The sequence below is a fragment of the Thermothelomyces thermophilus genome, chromosome 4 (assembly GCF_000226095.1).
Source record: "Thermothelomyces thermophilus ATCC 42464 chromosome 4, complete sequence".
NCBI lineage: Eukaryota > Fungi > Ascomycota > Sordariomycetes > Sordariales > Chaetomiaceae > Thermothelomyces > Thermothelomyces thermophilus.
Genome location: NC_016475.1, coordinates 1,440,604 through 1,458,554, shown reverse-complemented (window position 1 = coordinate 1,458,554; position 17,951 = coordinate 1,440,604). Strand labels below are relative to the sequence as shown.

Genomic DNA, 17,951 nt, shown 5'->3' with positions numbered 1-17,951 from the left:
AGCCTCTGTCAGGGCACCCTCGCAACAGGACACATCCCGACAGCGATATGCACCAAGCTATTGATCTCGTAAACTCTATCACTTTCTGGAACGTAATTAGGGTCCATCCTTCAAACATGCCCCACTATTTCGGCGGACAGAAGCACTTGCTGAGCTCTGGTAGAGACCTGGTTCCTTGTACGAATTTCCATGAATGACAACTTCTGGTTATATTACATACCACCGACAAGAGACGTGCATGTGGGCCCCTTCATCAGGCTTAGGTATGTACGGATTACATATAACTACCTTATGCGTGTACGGATACACTGCATGATTACCTTGCCTGAGGCATTAGGCATTCGAAATGGGTTGTGGATCACTGATTGTTCACCTCGCCTCTGTAGCACCTACCTTAACATTCGATCTTTTGAAAACATTTACTGAGAACTGCCACATCAACCAATGGCCAATTAGTGACCATGGCTGTCGTTTCTTTTCTTTATCGTTTGGCCATGGCGTCTTGATCACGGCGAGACAATTGTCTCCCCACTGTTAATACCCTTCCAAACCCAACCCCCCCAACCTCTCTTCCTTCCAAATTTCATGGAATGTTCTGGCCTTGGTCATGAAACACTGAGGACCACTCTTCTCGGAAACCACGGTAGTGTAACAAGTGCTCCATGTATGTACCTTCCTGGCACTCACTACCCGACCCGGGAGGCATCCTCCGTGGTATGATGCGCCTGACGATCCTCAGGTGTCCCTCACCAGTGACCACGTTTCAGCAACCGGGCTCGGCACCCCCACTCGCGCAAGGTACTCTGTTTTGGGGAATGCCAGCGACCACCACTTGACACCACCAAAAGAAGCAACGCCATCTTGCTGACGAGCCTCGGCAGCTATCCACTTGGCACACGGCTACAAACTCGTTGATCTAGTTGTAAGGTATGCAAATCTAGTCTAAAGTATACAACGGCACGACGCCAAGAGCTGCACCCCGCAAAAGCCACCTGTTGAAGACTGCGGGATACCTTACCTTAGGTAGTTAGTCTAGATTGGGTTGAGTGTCTTCCAACGGAAGACCTCGTACTTAATCACGATCCAAGTATGTATGTATCTAGCAGTGGATGGATCGTGCTGAGTGGCATCCGCTAACCGGGGTTCCCCGGATCCTGCGGCGGTACCTGGTCAGTGGGACGGAGAGATGTTACAGTATATTTAGCGCGTCTCAGGAGATCCGAGGCTCCCCCGATCGAAGGAGGGGCCGAACCGCCGAGCCCAACCAGATTTGCGTCTTGAGCCTCACCAGCGAACCCTTGGCCGGCGCTTGACCCCCAAAACGGAAATGCTTGCGGTGACCTCGGCATTTGAATCCGAGAATACGGCGCTCTGAGGAGGCAATGGGGATGCCCAGAGGCTAGGCGTGGTGCCTGTGTTTCCTGCACCAGACGCACCGCCATGAGATGGACCTTCGTGATGGTTGACGGGCACCTCTTGGGGCCCTCGGGTTCAGGTATAAGTTAGATGTCGAAACCCTGTTCGAAATGACACGAATGTTCGCTCTCCCACCAAGCTTCATCTCTTCTGCAAGCCCAAACCCAACTGTCTAGGGAACCGCCAACATGAAGTTTCTCTCGCTCCTCACTGCTGCAGGCGTCGCTGCCGCGCTGCCCACTTCCCCGGCTGAGGTCTCCAGCGCCGGCGAAATCGAGGCCCGCCAGCTAGCATCTACCCGCAACGAGCTGGAGAACGGCGACTCAGCCAACTGCCCCAAGGCCATCTTCATCTTTGCCCGAGCCTCGACTGAACCCGGCAACATGGTGAGTAGTCCCGGAGGAGCTTGCACATCTCACACACACACACACACACACACACACACACACGCGCACACACCCACACACACACCCCTACAAAACCATAAGATCGACCTACGTAAGAGTACTTGCAAAGACTGACAAAGTCTCAATACAGGGCATCTCGGCGGGCCCCAACGTCGCGTCCGTCCTGGAGGCCGCCTACGGCGACAATATCTGGGTGCAGGGGGTGGGGGGCCCGTACCGGGCAGGGCTGGCCGACAACGCGCTGCCGGCGGGCACGACGCGGGCGGCGATCGACGAGGCGAAGCGGCTGTTCAACCTGGCCAACACCAAGTGTCCGGGGGCGGCCGTGGTCGCGGGCGGCTACAGCCAGGGGACGGCCGTCGTGTCCAACGCGATCGCGGAGCTGCGGGGGACGGGGACGGCGACGCAGGAGCAGATCCGGGGCGTCGTGCTCTTCGGCTACACCAAGAACCTCCAGAACGGCGGCCGCGTCCCCGACTACCCGACCGACCGCACCAAGGTCTTCTGCAACGTCGGCGACCTCGTCTGCTCCGGCACCCTCATCGTTGCCCCGGCCCACTTCCTCTACACGGCCGAGTCGCTCGGCGAGGCCCCGCGCTTCCTCCAGAGCAAGATCGACGCCACGTAGACAGCGTCTGGCCCGTTCGTGGCTGAGGGAAAGAGAGGGAGGACTTGGGAGCGGCTTGTGTGGTTTTATGACTTCTTGGAAGGAATTGAGACTGACTGTGCTAATAATATCCGTACCGTGAAGGGCAGGCCCTGTTGAGTGACGGAAATTGAGGGAAAGGGGGAGGGGTGGGGCATCGTGATCAGTCACTCGTGGCCCGCCAAAGAGAGGGGTGGGCGATGGCGGCGACGATGATGATGCTGCTGGTGATGACGATGATGACGATGATGACGTGATTTCCTTTTTTTGAGCTCAATCCATATCTCGTTCATGTAGATAGTCTGCTTTCACTTCAATACTCACCCATGGGTTAAAAGGGGCTTGTCCCAACTTGGTGAAGAGGGCACTTTATTATATCCCGAAAGGCAGTAGGGCCGACGAGTGTAGGCCACTACCGGTAAGCAGCATCAAGCAGTCGACTCACCGGGAATCTTTTACCCTACCAGATTTGAACTTTGGTAGAAAAAAAAAAAGGAGGGGGGGGGGTCCAGAAACGCAAACTTACATGCACCAGACCTGGTAGAAACGCAGTAAAAAAAAGCTTACCGGGAAATCCACGGATGATCAGAAGCATTGACCGGAATATCCAACCAGTTGAGGGGCCGATGTATCGGGACGGATACAGGAACAACCAAAGCCTCAAGGCCCAGCGGATCGAGGACGCCGAGCACTCCGTCGATGTCCTTCTCGAAATCGTCGGCTGTGAGGTCGCCGTGGTTTTCGACGGCGATACCGAATGGGTGCTCCAGCCGATCGACGAAAAACTTGGGCAAGGAGGCGGCAGGGGCTTGGGGGTCCAGCCTGGACCCCAATGGCAGCACGGCTTGTTCCTGCATCGGTGGGAGAGGGACCGAGATCCCTAATCGGTGCTCGAGCAGTGTCGCGACGCGCGCCTTGCGGACGGCCAGTTCGTTCATCGCCTCCGGCAGCAGGTCGACCAGCCTGTGGCCGTAGTCCCAGTGGAGAAAGACGATGCGGCCGATCGGGACCAGGGTCGGTTCGGCGTTGCGGGAGAGGCGCGAGAGGAGTAGGTCGTCTGCGTGCGCGCCGTGGTCGAGCAGCACGTGTACCAAGTCCGGGCTGGCCGAGAAGGCAGCGAGAGACAGCGGAGTCCAGCCGTTGCTGGTCCTGGCACGGACATCCGCGCCGCTCTCCAGCAGTAACCGCGCGGCGGCAACGGCTCTGTCGCCCGGCTCGTCCCAGGACCTGAAGAGACAGGCGTAGTGGAGAGGCGTCCAGCTCCTGGAGTCGAACGCATCGATGACGAGCCCCGAAACTGCAGGCCCGCCCTGGAACTCGATCAGCTCCCGCACCTGGTCGCCGCCGCGACTAAATGTGGAGGCATGGTGGAGTGCGGTGCGGCCGTGGGCATCCGGGCTGTTCACGTCCGCCCCGTAACGCAAGAGAAGGCGTATGAGAGATAGGGTACCCACGAAGCCGGGCGGCCGACACAGGTAACGTAGCGCTGTCTGCCCGTCGGCAGCCACGGCTAATCCTATCGCGGGCGAGGGAACCCTGACCACGGAATCAATGATGGATGACTTCCGGATGGACATGGTAGGGTTTTCTACCACAGTCGCCTCGGCTAAAAGAGTGATGAGCTCGCAGGCTTTGTTGAGAGCGATCCAGGTCTGGTGCACTGCGCCATTGTTTTCGCACAACCAAATCGTTTGCTCTACCCACCAGATGACGGAGATGATGGGGGGAATCAACGCCGCAGCCCAGCTCGCCACGTCTACCTTCTGGGCGATAAACAGCTTGAGAACGGCGGCTATCTGGGGATGGTTCCAGTAGCGGTACAAGATGGGCAGGGGATGTCTCGTATCCGGGCCGCCGGAGATGTAAGAGACTTCGTCGGCGGCCCCGTGCATGAGGAGAACTTGTATCTTTTCCAGATCGAGCGGAAATTTGTTGTACTTCTGAGAGCAGTACAGAGCCATCCGGAGGGGAGAAAGTTTATCAAAGCGGAAATCGAAACCGGGCCGTAGACGGTCGTGGATAAGTCTGCCCTCATAACTGCCCCGCGCTGTTGGGTCCGCACCATATTCTAGGAGCAATTCGACCGTCTCAACTGGTACCTGCGGCTGCATAGCCATCAGCAGCGGAGTAAAGCCCTCGAATCCGATAAACGGATGGTGCGGGGTTGGGCCAAAAGTGGACTGGTTAGGGTCTGCCCCGGCTTCAAGCAGGCGGCGGACGATCTGCGTGTTGCCAGGTTGGAACGCGGGGTAGTCGAGCATGTCGGGAGTGCCCATGGCAAGATTGATGGGGAACAAGATCTCGAAGTACTGACTATACCCCATATCCGATGCTTTGGGATCCGGGGCGTTCACGTCGGCGCCGTGCTCGATCAGCAGCCGAACGATCTCGGGCTCGTTGGCGACAATAGCGGCGCTGAGCGGAGTGCCACAGAGGATATGGGCGGAAAACGGGGAGGTGACCGGCTCGGTGAGTACCCAACGGCATTTCACATGCGAGCCAGCGGAGAAGACATGACTAGGCGAGGCCCCGAAGCTGAGGGACCGTTCCAGCGTGGCGACGATGCCAAACGTGCAGGCCCAGCGAAGCGCAAGGCAGTCAAAGTCGGCGACGTCGCGCGTGTACATCAAGGGTATTGCGATGTTGGCGAAGGTGCGGCACGTGAGCGCCAGGTGAAGGAGGTCGGTCTGGTACAGTCGGTTGCAGATGAGCAGCACCAGCTCGAGGGGCAAGCCGATGAGCATGCATCGGCCGTGCGGCCACGTTGTGGGCGCGTACGAGTCACGGCTCGTGCCGTTGAGCCAGCCCTTGTAGAGAGACTTGTACTCGCCATTTCTCTGTTTCAGGTAATGTAGTAAGGGGCAGGCCGTATTCCACGGCAAGGTGGTGACGTCTGTATTTCTTTCCATGGCGGAAACCGGATACGTTCCAGGCAGAGGATTTGGTGATGTGGGAGTTGAGGGCCGTCAACGGGTGCCTAAAATCCATCACAGGCTGCCAGGGTCGCTGCCGCAGCATCACGTGCTCGACCGTTCAACAGGCGATCACATCCTGCACAAGCGTCCTGGAGAGCGGGAGGAATGGAAAGAGGTCAAAAAATTGAAGAATAAGGGTATCATTAATTTAGATCACTACGTACCATGGGTGGAGGAGCAACTCTACTTCTGCCGTATGTTCTTGGGCTTTCGCTTTTTGAACACGACTGCGGGAGCTCCAGAATCCGCCACGCTCGACGGAGGCGGTGGTGAGGTCTCTTTGTCTGCCGCCGTAGCACCAGGCCCAGATTCGTCCTCCTCCGGCTCCTTCTTGATCGGGGGCGATGTTTCCTTCTTGACCGACTCGGGGATATCGCTTCCGGCTGCCGGCTGTTCCGGAGCCTCCTCGGCCTTGATTTGGGGAGCCTCGCTCTCTTCCTTCTTGGTCTTCACGAGCGGCCCACTGAGCAACGCATCCAGTTCGGCGTCCTCCTCGGTCGGCATGGTCTTGGATCCGATTCCCCACTTTCGCGGCTTCTTAAACAGCCCCTTGATGGCCTCCTCTTGCTCCTTCTCCTCCTCTGCCCGCTCCCTCTCTCGTTTTACGCCGGTTGCGCGGGCCTCCACCGGCACCGATTCTGGATCTGTCCCGTCCGTCTTCTCGCTTCGCGGCTCGATGACCCTTGTGGAGGTCACGGTCCACTCGCCCGCCATCGCCATGCTGCCCCTCAGCTCGGTCGGGATGTTGACGCCAAGCTCGGCGAGCTGCTCCAGCTGCTTCTGCCTCTCGGCTTGCGATACCTGCGGAGGTGGCGCGCCGTACGCTCCACCGCCTGGTTTTGTTGTCGATTTTGATGCGCTCGACGCGGCGCCGCGGACTCCCGAGACGACCCCATTCAGGCGGTCGACTTCCTGTTTCGCTCGCTCTTTCTCGCGTTCTTTCTGTTCGGCATTGCGGTGGATTTCTCGGAGGGAGCGCTTGACGGCGCTTTGATGCTTCGCCGTCGCCTCATGGTTGGCACGCTCGAGACCGGTGTCGCGAACGTATACGCCGCAGTGCTTGCACCAGTATTTCGGCGTTGATTTCCAGTAATCCGCCATACTTTTTGAAGTATCAACAGGGTGTTTTTGGCGTGCAGGTGTAGAGGCGGGCTAAACGCGGAGATTTTGGCAGAAGACCGTGGCATGCGGCAAGATAAGAGACGGACTTCAAAAAAATACCGAGTTACGGATTAACTACACTGCAGTTCTTTCGACCCCACTGAGCTTGGGCCCCCTGCAGCGCCACCCCATTGCAGCGTAGCGGCAGGTGCACTCAACTGCAATCCCGATATATTTAAGCTTCAGTGGTAGCTGACATCTCGTCCCCGGAATCTGCTGCTGCTGCCGTCGTACGGAGTAAACAACTCTTGAGCCCCAAGGACGATATTTCAGAGAACCTACAAGAGCGATAATGAGTGAGGCTTGCAAAGCTGGTCATTCGGTCAAACCCGGGTTTTCGCTTGACATCACTAAAATACATCTCGTTGAATCAGTGAACGAGCAGCAGGGCAGGTTCAATCATCACTCGGCCATGACTAGATACCGTGCCTTGTGGTACATGGCCAGCCATCTTCACGTCACTAGAAGCAGATTTCATCAGGATGACGGTAGTGCCTTGCGACGAGAAATTGTCTGATTTCCCCTGAATATAATTACTCCCATTGGTGCCTCAAAATGCCGCGCTCGACCGAAAAGCCCACTGCTGGAACCGCGAAGCACAATCTACCCTCCGCGCCCAATAACGCCGCTCGGGTAGCAGCCGCAGCCGGCAAACTGGAACTCCATCGAAATCTCGAAGAGAGAAGAAGACAGCGCAATGAAAAAAAGGCAATCAAACCTCCAGAAAACACCGCACCATTCCCAACCCATTTCAGCCATTCCCCATGAGGCTCAAGTCGGTTTGGTGAATCGGTCAGTCAGCCATGCCATCATCGTCGGGGCCGACTCCATCCATTCCAAGCATTCTTAACTAGACCCAACCCATCCAAGCAACACCCAACCAGGCCATCGCTGCGGCCGCCACAGTGCGATACCCGGCGCCGCCGCCCGGAGCGAGGACGGCAGAGGCAGCGCCGGTGGCGACGGGGGGCGCGCCGGTGGGCGCGGACTGGCTCGAAGTCGACGCCTGGTCGGTACCCGAACCCGGAGCGGATGCCGAGGCCGAGCCGGTGGCGGTGGCAGTGGCAGTGGCAGTGGCGGTGACGAAGCCGGTGCTCTCCGACGGCGGGCGGGCCGACACCTGGATCTGGCCGTCCGAGATCTGCGAGACCACGGGCGGGCCGGGAGTGACTTGGATCTGGCCGTCCGAGATCTGAGAGACGGGGGGCCGGTTGGGGCTGCCGGGGGCCGTCGTCGGGGCGGACGCGCACGGGGTGGTGTGGCCTTGGATCTGGCCTGCAGGTTTGTGATCAAGGGTTGTCAGCCTCTCTTTCTTCTCACTCACCTAAGAAAAAGAAAAAAGTGGGAGGATGGGACGTGGAGTGTGAGGAGGGAACGCACCGTCGTCGATCTGGCAGATGGGGATGACTGTCGTGGTCGTGATGACCTGCGGCTGGCCGTCGCTGAGGGGCACGACGACGGTGGTGGTGATGACCTGACCGCCGACCGTGTTCTGGCCCTCCTGGCTGCCGGCGCCGGCGTCGCCGCCGCAGGGGAGTACGACGATGTCGACGGGGGAGCACTGCTCGGCGGACCAGCGGTCGTACAGGTTGTAGAAGGTGCCCGAGGCGCACTGCCAGAAGACGGCCGAGTCGCCGAGGGCGAGCGAGCCGTTGGCGCAGGCGGTGAAGCCGGCCGTGTAAATGGCCCCGGCCTGCGGCGGGCCGTCGAACTGGAACTGGTAGTTGGAGGCGATGTAGCCCGTGCGCTCCTGGGCGTCGGTCAAGACGCCGTCGGACAGGCGCAGGACCAGGGTGCCTTCACCGGAGCAAGTGGCGCGGGTCTGTTTGGGTTGCGGGAGGGTGCCCTGGTTAGCAATCATCTGACTCTGCTGTCGTTTATCGGAGTGCGCGTTTGATCTGGACCCGTCGGATTGGTTCTCCGGGTTGGAGGTCACGCCCAAACCCCCCATCCCCCCTCGTCGACCGGATCGCACTGTCACTCTCCGGAGGACCTGGAAGCGGCCGACACGTCGGCTATCTGACGTTGCCATAGACTGCCACGTACCTCGAGAGCCAAGTCCCTCTTGGCTTTGTCAGTCAGCGGGACGACCGTGATCTGGAACGGGCCGTCAAAGTTGGGTCTGCAACCGCTGGGAGCGTCGCCCTCGGGTGCAATCTTCTCGGTCACACCTTGCGCGACGGCAGAAGCCACCATCGCCAAGGAGGCGACGATCTTGAGCTTCATCTTTTGGATGTTCTGATCCGTAGATTTATGTTTCTTTTGTCTGCGTATTAATGAGCCAACGTTGTCAACAACCTCAGCTGGCCTTCTAGAAAAGATCTGAGCGACGGGAGACGTTACCTGTATTAACGAGTGGAAGGGCATAAGCGAACGAAAGGGCACTCTTGTGAGAATAATGCGCTGGGGTTGTCGTTCCAGAGGGCTTGAACAGCAGTGGGTGAACAAGAAGAGGGGAAGAAGAAGAGGAAGAGGGCCGGTTCGTAGGGCAAGAAAAGGTTCACATGGTGGGATACGGAGCCAGCCTCCGCATTATTGGCCGCCTAATGCGCGACAATGCCCATCTCTGTTGTTTCTTTTCCATGGATGGGATGGTATCCGCACCTCGCCGTTGCCACCTGCTCGGCGTCGAGGGGCCGTTGGGTGGGTTGGGATGCGGCAGCTACCCCTTGCTAACCCCCCCTGCTATCTCTTGTTCGGGCGGTCCGATGTGCCGGCATGCAGGTACATACGTGTATCCCACCCGCCGACGATCCCTCTTCTGCCAGAGATCCCCTTTGCCTGCATTGGGCGGGTATGTGCGCCTTCTGTTCTGTCTCTGATTATTATCTTGTGTCTCAAGCCTTCCCCCAAGTAAGCGCCGAATTGTGGCCTCAGGAGGCGGGGAGCATCGACTTGATCGAGGGTTCAGGGCCTATAACGGACGGATGGGAAACGACCTAATAGGGTCCGAGTTCACCTCGTTCAGACCACAATATCATCCAGGTGCTTGGGCGTGAATATTTCCTCTTGACCAACGCCAGCGATCTGTTTGGGCCTAAGACCGTGTATGTGTGGCTCCAAGTACATCACTAAAACAGGTCAAAGAACCCGTACACGTCATGAAGGGATGAGAGGGAAGTTTAAGACAACTGCTCCACTCGCGGCTTCGTTGTCACGGCTCCTGCAGCTAGTCCAGCTGTTGTTATGCTGCGCTGCGATAAAGAACCGCGGGCAGGACAGGGTCGCGCAGGGAATGGTGTACTCTGGTTGGGTGGACCTTTGAGACCTACGTATGCGGGAATGAGCGGAACAAATCAGAGAAGGACCTGGAAGCCGCCGGGGGCTGGGAGATCGTGCGGAAACTTGATTTGGTCCCGGAAACGCAGATGCGCTACCCGCAAAGAGTTACCGTCACACGTGGACCAAGGGGGGATCTTGGTATAATTATGCTTGACTTAACCAGGTTATATCGAGGTTCCGAGCACTCGGAGGAAGAGTGGAAACGGGCAAGGATGAAGTCGTCGCACGTGTGTTTGTTTCTGTCTTTCATAAAAGTAAGGAGCAAAACATGAAAAGGATAGATGAAATGCTGATAATTTGTTGTAATTATATATATTGGCGTGAGATACCTAGAAGGGAAGGTCTCTGTTTTATCGAAGTGTGAAGTTCTCGAATTACCTACCTCTGAATAGTGCAGTTGATTGTCATTCTACGAAGAACGCTTGCATTCTCCAGATTTCATCATTTTGTGCTGTGTTAATCAGTAGATAATCCGTACACATCCGAGAACCTAGCATGTACCTACATTGCCGTAGGGGCTCACGGAGTATTCTTAACAGGATAGCTCTACTCCGTAATGCATACGCAAATGCAAAAAGTACCTTAGGTACCTAACCGGTACCTAGGTACCTGACCTAACCGACCGAGAGTTAATTACTCCATATAGAAACATAGGATTCTCGATATGATTAAAAGGGGTTCCAAGAGCTTAGATCATCGATCTAATCAGGTACAGATTGCTCGATTTATTTATTCATATGGGAACTAAGTTATTAGCTGCTTAGAGCCAAGTCACAAGTCGCTAAGATATTTCATCATGAGGGACATAGTCACTGCCTCGCAATTGTAGCGTGTAATGTAACTGCCCGGGTATCTACGTTCCGTATACGCTGTAGGGCTGCTACGACAACGGGTACAGTTACCGTTGGTGCGTGTATTGTGGGTAGATGACGGGCTGGCTGCTTCTTCTGCTTTAAAGAGGCTAGGGGAAATATACCAGACCAGACTACTACGGGTGGCTTGAGAAGCAAGTAGACAAGCAATCCGAGACTACCTTACCCTAACTCATACAGCCTAGGGTAAGCACCGTAATCATTGAGCAATACTAAAGTCGCTCCCGCTCGTACTCATTTTCTAGTACACTTTCCCCCAAGCTCGTTGTCACTAATGGAATAGAATATATGAACTATTATTGTATGGAGCCCACTTTATAATAACGGCTAGAGAGATTCAGGGTTCGTTTAATGACAACGTTCCTAAACGGCATTGGAGCAATACATATACCAAAGCGAGATCATCTTATATGAATTGTAATGAAGTAGTGAAGACTATTATACCATCGTAGAGGTTATATTATATGAAGTTTTACAATGATACATATAATATCAAGGTAGATTAACCCCTGGAAGTGGTAGGTTCACCTTCATTCCCGTCCCTTCATGAAATAAGAGGTTTGCTACCTCTAGGTAGGGTGATCCTAAAGACCAATGCCTGGCTATTGAGGAAGGGAACGGTGGCAGAATCATCCACGTAGTGGATCTTGCCGAAGTCTGCGTAGCCTTCCCCGGTGTTAACAACAGAGTCACATATATTTCTTATACTCTTTTTTTTTTTTTTGAAGAAACAGAGAGAGGGACCTACCATTGTTGGTGATGAAATCATTATCGGACAGCGTGAAGAGGTAATACTCGTCTCCGTCCCTCTTCCCTCCGCAGGTCCCGCCCTCGTCCTTTCCCTTTCCCTTGGTGTCCGGGATGACGGGCACCAATGCGAGGGCTTCCCACTTCTCATTGAGGAGCCCGAGATTGACCGGCTCGCCATTGTGCACAAGGTCGCCCTCGGCAGTCCTGAACTTGTTGAGCTCGGAATTGAGGTTGTAGTCGATGAAAGGGCATAATTTAGCCGGGGTGATGCCATCTACGAGATCGTCGGCTGTCACACCAGTTTTGTGATTAATAATTACCCAACATTAGCAGGTGATCACACTTTTAAGTCAGCGTTGGATTAAGAGAGAGGAACTTACAAGGATCAGACGTGCCCCCCACCGTGATGTTTCCGTTGCGGACGTCGTCAAACCTGGGACCCGCGATGTTGGTCGCGCCCGAGATGTCGACGATGTCGACGTGGCGGTAGCGAGACAGGGGGTCGTCCCGGCCCCGACCGGCATCCGAGTCCCGGGCGAGGACGAGCAGCTGGCTGTCGGAGACGTAGTGGATCTCGGACTGCGCGGCGACGCGCGTCTTGCCCTTGCTGTTCTCGTAGGTGGGCAGGGGCACGGCGTACTCTGCCTCGTACGTGACCTCGACGTCGCCGCCCTTCTTCTTGTTTTTCGTCTTCTTCTTGTCGGTTCGTCTGAGCGCGTACTTGAGCAGACGGGTGTTACGGCGCTTAGAGGACGAAGCGCCGCCGTCCTGCTCGGCGGCGGACTGCAACATGGCCCAGAGCGTCTTGCCATCGGCGCTGATGGTGAGACCCTCAAAGCCCTGGTTGTTCTGACGGCCGTGGTCGGGGTCTTCTGGGCTCGGTACCAGGCTGCTGTCGTAAATGGGTGGAGTGTTGGAGTTGAAACTGCATGTTTTTGTTTGTGAGATACGATGGTTCGTGGAATTGCTTAATTATCCTCTTCTCGCAAGCGCATCTCACCTGACGTTGCCATTACGAATGGGCAGGAGGGCATCGGGTGGCTGGATGGCGGCCGTCATCCGTCCCTTCTCGTCGAATCTGTACAAAAATGGGCCATACTCGTCGCTGATCCAGAAGGACCCGTCCTCCTCGACAACGAGGCCTTCGGCGTCCAGAGAGATGCGCTTGTCGCCCGGACCGGGACCGCCAAATCCATCGCCTGGGTACGTCGCAGCGGGCATTGTGGGAAATCCGGGATAGGTCAGGCCGCCGGTGAAGTCAGGGTCGAGGCCGGTCATCGGCTTGCCGTCGGGTCCGTGGAGCAGGATGGTCCGTTGGTACTTGAACTCGACGTTTGGGCCAGACGGTTTCGACACGGTCGCCTCCGTTTCCGTGAGGCTAAGCTCAAAAACATGAACCCTCGGGATCGTATTCTGCGTCCCATTCGTGTTCCATCCGCGGTCCGGAAGGCCGTACATGGTGCCCTTGTACTTGTTCCCTGTCCTCGTCCAATTCTTGATGGCCATTGACGACCCGAAGCTGATGGTATCGCCATACTGATCTCGCGCATCCGAGGGCAAGGAGCCGTATCCCGCAAGGCCCTGGTACGTGTACGAATGTTCGTTGCAAATAACGGAAGCCGCCGGAGGAGTAGTGTACTTGATCGAAGTGCAGGCGGCATGGGAGGCGAGGCCCACGACCGCGAGGCGCCTGAGGGACGGCATTGGCATTCTTGCTGCAAAATCCGCGAGAGGTTCTGTGACTTGGTTAAAGAGGCAGAAACCGGTACCAGGATCCCCTCATCAAAGGCATCTAATTACATGAATCACGGACTCTGAGAGCGTCACAAGCTGGAGGACTGCGATTGTCAGGAAGTCTTAATATAGACAACTTCGTCCACGAGCACGTGGCCGAGAGAGGAACTTTCACGCTTCGTGCCTATCGCTCCATGTTTTGGGTAGTACTCGGACTTCGCAAATGGATTCGAGCGAGCTGCAGGTAAGGCAACATTCCTGCGCGAGGTACGGAGTAGCTTGTGGGGGGTGGTTTGCATTCCCAGAGCGCACATGTTTCGAGGGCCTGTTATGATTGGATGGCCGAGGTACCGAGTCCATTGGTACCTTATTAATCTTCTCCCCTGGTTTTACGAGGTACTATTGCTCCATATGAGTACTGGCCCGGTTCGTGACCCAATCTTCGACTGAAAGGAATCAACAAGAAGTGCCTTCGTTTTGACTGACCGAAGGTAGGTGACTTATTACGTAGTGCAATTAGATAAGGTAAGATACCTTAGGTTGAAGTGAGACTCGGCATAAGCTTGTACTATCATCTGCTTCAAACAGTTCACTTGACAACGCAAATGCAATGAACTCAGTGCAAACCAAGGCTCGAAACAATTCAAACAAAGCACACATAGGGCAATATTTGATTTTCTTCGCCACACAGCCGAATACATGTGCGTTGTTTCTATTTGTTCAAATTGATTGACATAAACGGCGGGTCTCATATGTAACCATAGCCTTAACCGCATAAGAGTCTGCCTCCCGTCTGCCTCCCTTTCCTTAGGCCTCACGACTCTCAGAAGCGATCAAAGTACATATTAAAAAATAAATATAGGATTACAGCTGGTTTAAACTATCCGTCAGATGCTGTGGGCGCCAAATTCTGGGGTCAAGGGTTATTTACACAGGGGAGAGTTCTTTGTGGCCGTTGCCGTGGTTGAACGCATCCTCGTGCGAAGTCGGTAGAGGTAATTTTGGGGCACTCAATAAGCCCAATAGTCAACGCAATTCAAAGCAGATATTCCTCGAAGTTGTTTTACAGGCTGTCGGATTTGCATTGAATTGCGTTGATTTGATTGTATTGCTTTGACTGTATTTGAATTGTTTCAAGTCTTGGAGCAAACGATGGAACTTACAGGTAATTACCTAGGTAGTCAGCTGGAAGATCAATTTAATAATTATTACAAGACACACCATTGTTTCGGACCTTATACAAGAGTGTATCCGTCAAGTCTGCTGGAACTCCCACGTCCTGAGACCATGACTTTTGCCGGCCTGCTATTTCATCCAGCGTCCTCCCGGGTTTTCGGAAACTCGATCCATGGAATTGCTTGTATTTAATACTGCAAGCGTGGGTGGACTGATTGCATTCGCCTGGTGGTGTGATAGCTGGATATTTGAACGGAAAGAAAACCTCGTGTCCTTTAATGAAAGGCAAGCGAGAGCTGCTCGCTCGCCGGACCGACCGCCATTTAGTGGTTTGGGAGTTTTGAGTCATTCCTCAAAACGGCTCGCTTAACACTATTTAAAATCAGATGAGTTTCAGCACCGAAACTGATTAAACAGTTTCATCAAAATCTTTGGCTCTTATACTTGCGTCGCGTCAACAGTATACAGGCTGACAGGAGACTACCCAAAGACCACGCTAAGGCCCTCGAGCTAGGAGGCAACAGCACGTTTCAGCTGATACGCCCATTGCTGTCAGCTGCGAGGGAAAGCTATCGGAATATAAAGATTTCAATTCCAGGTCCGCATAAGGATTGCGCATTCTTGGGAGGGTCTAAATTAGATTCAAATCGCGCAAGCCACTCAGACGGGCTCTAATTGTCCATCCAAGAGCATATACTAGACGATGGTCAATTCTGGTCGCTTTACCAAGACTTGGCATACAGCCCTAGAGGTCTCTCATTCTTTGATAATATTTTTTTTTTGGTCTGCTGCGGGAAGGATTCATTGAACCGGGTGGGACACTTGACGGCTATTAATTACAGGATTTGATTACCAGGGGGTCAGATCTGACTAACCTACTAATAGGAATGATAGACTACGGCTCGATATATATTTAGACAGTACCTTCTAGCATCTCCGGCACTTAAGAGAGTTAATGCATTTTATCACTACTCCTAACGCTTATATAAGAGTTTTAGGAGTGCCTGCTATAGCACTTATACCGCTATGTACAGCCGATCTTGCCCCATATCTGACTCTGCTGTAGCAAGGGCGATGTGTTCAGAGCAGATTCGAAAAACAATACCCTCCGCTCTCCTGCCGACAACTTACTTAAACGTGGCGCTACCGGTCACGGCATGCTGAGGGGTACCCTGGCGACCTCTAATTACGACCTAGCTGTTCGTCGTTTTCGCGCGGCCGGTGGTGCACACTCGCAAGAATCACGAACCGTTGACAGGCATTGATGTCATCGCCGCCATTTTCGAGGTATGCTGCTGCCTCAGGAAAAGGGATCCAGAGGCTTGCTTCAACTTTAAGACTGTACCGCATTGCATGATTTCTATTACTTGCTAGGTCGGGAAAGAAATGAGATAAAGAGGAGAGGAAGGACTGCCTTTGTTTGATGAAAATAAACCCCAATCTAAACCTTTCAGCAAACAAAAGGGGCATTCCTTGCTGCAAGTCACACGTAGCTGTGATTTCATACGACATTAAGACGTGACAGCAAGCAATCACCTGCTAAATTGACGATTGGCTGTTAACTTTGGTAACTCTGCGGCGAGCTTGCGGATACCTGAGCAATGAGGCGACAGCTGAGCCTACTGGCAGCTACACAATCGGGGAGTCAACACCTTCCTAATAATGCTTCAGCACTTGGTCAGCCCCAGAATAAAGTTTGACTGGGGATTAACAAGCTCGGAAAGTCCACCTATTATATCCGGCTGCGAATACGCTATTAAAATATCCTTACTGTGGTAATATACGCTTCGCGCACCCCTCATCGAGGCCCACAGTGGGCATGAAGCTTCCCTTCAAATGCACCTTCGATTGTGATAGAGAGGGAAAGAGCACCGCCGGATGCCAAGAGTGTCGCATCCAATGGGTGTATTAATTACAGATTAATCAGGACGATTAGCCGTTTATATAGAAGCGAAACTCCTTCCTTCGCTCTTCAATGTGTATCGTTTCAATTATCTACCTACATATATCCTGTTTCACCTATGAGTTTAATTCGGCCGACCTACTTTGTAAGATTCTTATGGGAGAGAGTTGCGAATAGTTTTGTCTACCAGTTCTGTCAATTGGGACTTGGGATCGGATCAGGCGACCAACACGAAGGTGATCGACGAGCAGTTCAAAACACAGTGGGCCTAATATTCTCTACTATCTGCAAGTCGCCAGATGAACGTAAAAATGGTTCTCTCTGTCAAAGTACCGATAATGAAGAAACAGAGGGACGATTATTAGGGATGTTTCAGTCTAGCAATCCCTCAAGTATTAATCGTCTCAGTTTCCCTGCCCAATTGGGAGGATCAGGATAGGCGCATGCTTCATCACGTCGCTTGACCATATCAAAAAGCCCGAGGAGACAACGCTCCGGTTAGGCTGGGTCATTATGCCAAGTAAGGCATTAATTAGTATATATATCTGGGGTCAGACTTCTGATCATTCGTATTTAATAGGGGGCAGATTCTATGAGTTGACGGTGAGCAGTTGGCCTTTCCTAGCCCTTTTGGATCTGCAAATTCTCCTTCTACGTGGAGTAGTGTAGTGTGGCGACTGCGTAATACGTTGTTGACTTGACCAAGGGGCTGTGATTACGGACAGAGGATTGAAAGCCGACTGCTAAGCTTCCCAAAAGGTAGGTACGTGGAGTGTCCACGCCTTACCTTACATAAAGGAAACCAAGATGTCTCCACGTTAACTCCACACGTACCAGTTTGGATGCTCTTGGCTCACCTATCACCGACTAAAGTCATGATCGGCGCCGTGAGGGGATGAAGATTCCGGACTGGATTAGCACCCGTCTTACAACCCTACAGAGGCGACCAAGCCACCCTCAGCCACGTTTTGACCTGCGACTTGGCCATCGATCAGCAAGATCGGCAGATGCCGCTCCCTGTTGCTCACCTACCTATGTAGAAGCAGTCGCTTTGCTGGCTTTTTTCAGCAACCCGATCACTTGGGCCCAAGAGATGACGGTGATTGGCTCGGACTGGATACTTACTTTAGTTTTGGGAGTTGGTTTGTGTTGAATACCAACACTACATTGGTAGGAGAGTGGTTTGATTCGGACTGAATACCTTCCTCGTATGCTATAGCAGCTGGAACGAGGACGATCAACATGATGAACCACTCCAACACCCTGTGGCGGAGCAAGAGAGAAAGAGATGGAGATGGAGAGAGAGAGCCGAGACTTTACCATTCTCCATTGTTTCTGAAGCATAAATAGCCCGGGCCCCTCGCTCGTGATTGCACACGAAAAGCAACACACAACAAGGCCACTTCAGACTTCTTTCCTTCTGCCTCTGTCTTCTCAGCTCGGGAAAAGGAAAAGCCTACCTCAAAAGTTTTCATTCATCATAATCGCCATGCATTTCACTTCGATCGCTCTTCTCCTCGCGGGCGCCGCCTCAACGGTCCTCGCCGACTGCGGCAACCCTTCGGCGCCGCCGTCCAATGGCGACATCGCCCTGTATTCCGGCGAGGACTGCTCCGGAGGTTACCTCAA

The 17,951-nt window shown here is 54.0% G+C and overlaps 5 protein-coding genes across 5 annotated transcripts; 1 reads left to right on the top strand and 4 right to left on the bottom strand.

Moving 5' to 3' along the window:
- Positions 1 to 1,604: 1,604 nt before the first annotated feature.
- On the top strand, positions 1,605 to 2,451 carry MYCTH_2110987 (carbohydrate esterase family 5 protein; the record flags this gene model as incomplete). Its single annotated transcript, XM_003663908.1, has 2 exons — positions 1,605 to 1,802; positions 1,954 to 2,451. The coding sequence occupies 2 exons, from the start codon at positions 1,605 to 1,607 to the stop codon at positions 2,449 to 2,451; spliced, it is 696 nt and encodes a 231-aa protein (XP_003663956.1).
- Positions 2,452 to 2,970: 519 nt separating this feature from the next.
- On the bottom strand, positions 2,971 to 4,073 carry MYCTH_2306209 (uncharacterized protein). Its single transcript, XM_003663907.1, has one exon. It carries the CDS (start codon positions 4,044 to 4,046, stop codon positions 3,033 to 3,035), a length of 1,014 nt encoding a protein of 337 aa, XP_003663955.1. The 5' UTR covers positions 4,047 to 4,073; the 3' UTR covers positions 2,971 to 3,032.
- A 1,514-nt stretch (positions 4,074 to 5,587) lies between these two features.
- On the bottom strand, positions 5,588 to 6,630 carry MYCTH_2306208 (uncharacterized protein). The gene has a single exon (XM_003663906.1). The coding sequence runs from the start codon at positions 6,543 to 6,545 to the stop codon at positions 5,628 to 5,630; it is 918 nt and encodes a 305-aa protein (XP_003663954.1). The 5' UTR covers positions 6,546 to 6,630; the 3' UTR covers positions 5,588 to 5,627.
- Positions 6,631 to 7,940: 1,310 nt separating this feature from the next.
- MYCTH_52496 (uncharacterized protein) lies at positions 7,941 to 8,831 on the bottom strand (the record flags this gene model as incomplete). The annotated part of the gene is made up of 2 exons (XM_003663905.1): positions 7,941 to 8,427; positions 8,652 to 8,831. Coding segments are annotated over 2 exons (667 nt in total), but the record flags the coding sequence as incomplete, so codon positions are not given.
- A 2,197-nt stretch (positions 8,832 to 11,028) lies between these two features.
- On the bottom strand, positions 11,029 to 13,492 carry MYCTH_2306203 (uncharacterized protein). Its single transcript, XM_003663904.1, has 4 exons — positions 12,510 to 13,492; positions 11,890 to 12,434; positions 11,508 to 11,798; positions 11,029 to 11,425 (listed from the first exon to the last, which is right to left on the bottom strand). Exons 1-4 carry the CDS (start codon positions 13,217 to 13,219, stop codon positions 11,304 to 11,306), a joined length of 1,668 nt encoding a protein of 555 aa, XP_003663952.1. The 5' UTR covers positions 13,220 to 13,492; the 3' UTR covers positions 11,029 to 11,303.
- Between the last annotated feature and the right edge of the window lie 4,459 nt (positions 13,493 to 17,951).

Coding starts and splice junctions, on each gene's coding strand:
- MYCTH_2306208 (XM_003663906.1), bottom strand. CDS start 6,545: ATGGCGGATTACTGGAAATCAACGCCGAAATACTGGTGCAAGCACTGC.
- MYCTH_2306203 (XM_003663904.1), bottom strand. CDS start 13,219: ATGCCAATGCCGTCCCTCAGGCGCCTCGCGGTCGTGGGCCTCGCCTCC. Junction 12,435..12,509: donor ATTCGTAATGGCAACGTCAG/GTGAGATGCGCT, acceptor AAAAACATGCAG/TTTCAACTCCAACACTCCAC. Junction 11,426..11,507: donor TGATTTCATCACCAACAATG/GTAGGTCCCTCT, acceptor ACACCGGGGAAG/GCTACGCAGACTTCGGCAAG.
- MYCTH_2306209 (XM_003663907.1), bottom strand. CDS start 4,046: ATGTCCATCCGGAAGTCATCCATCATTGATTCCGTGGTCAGGGTTCCC.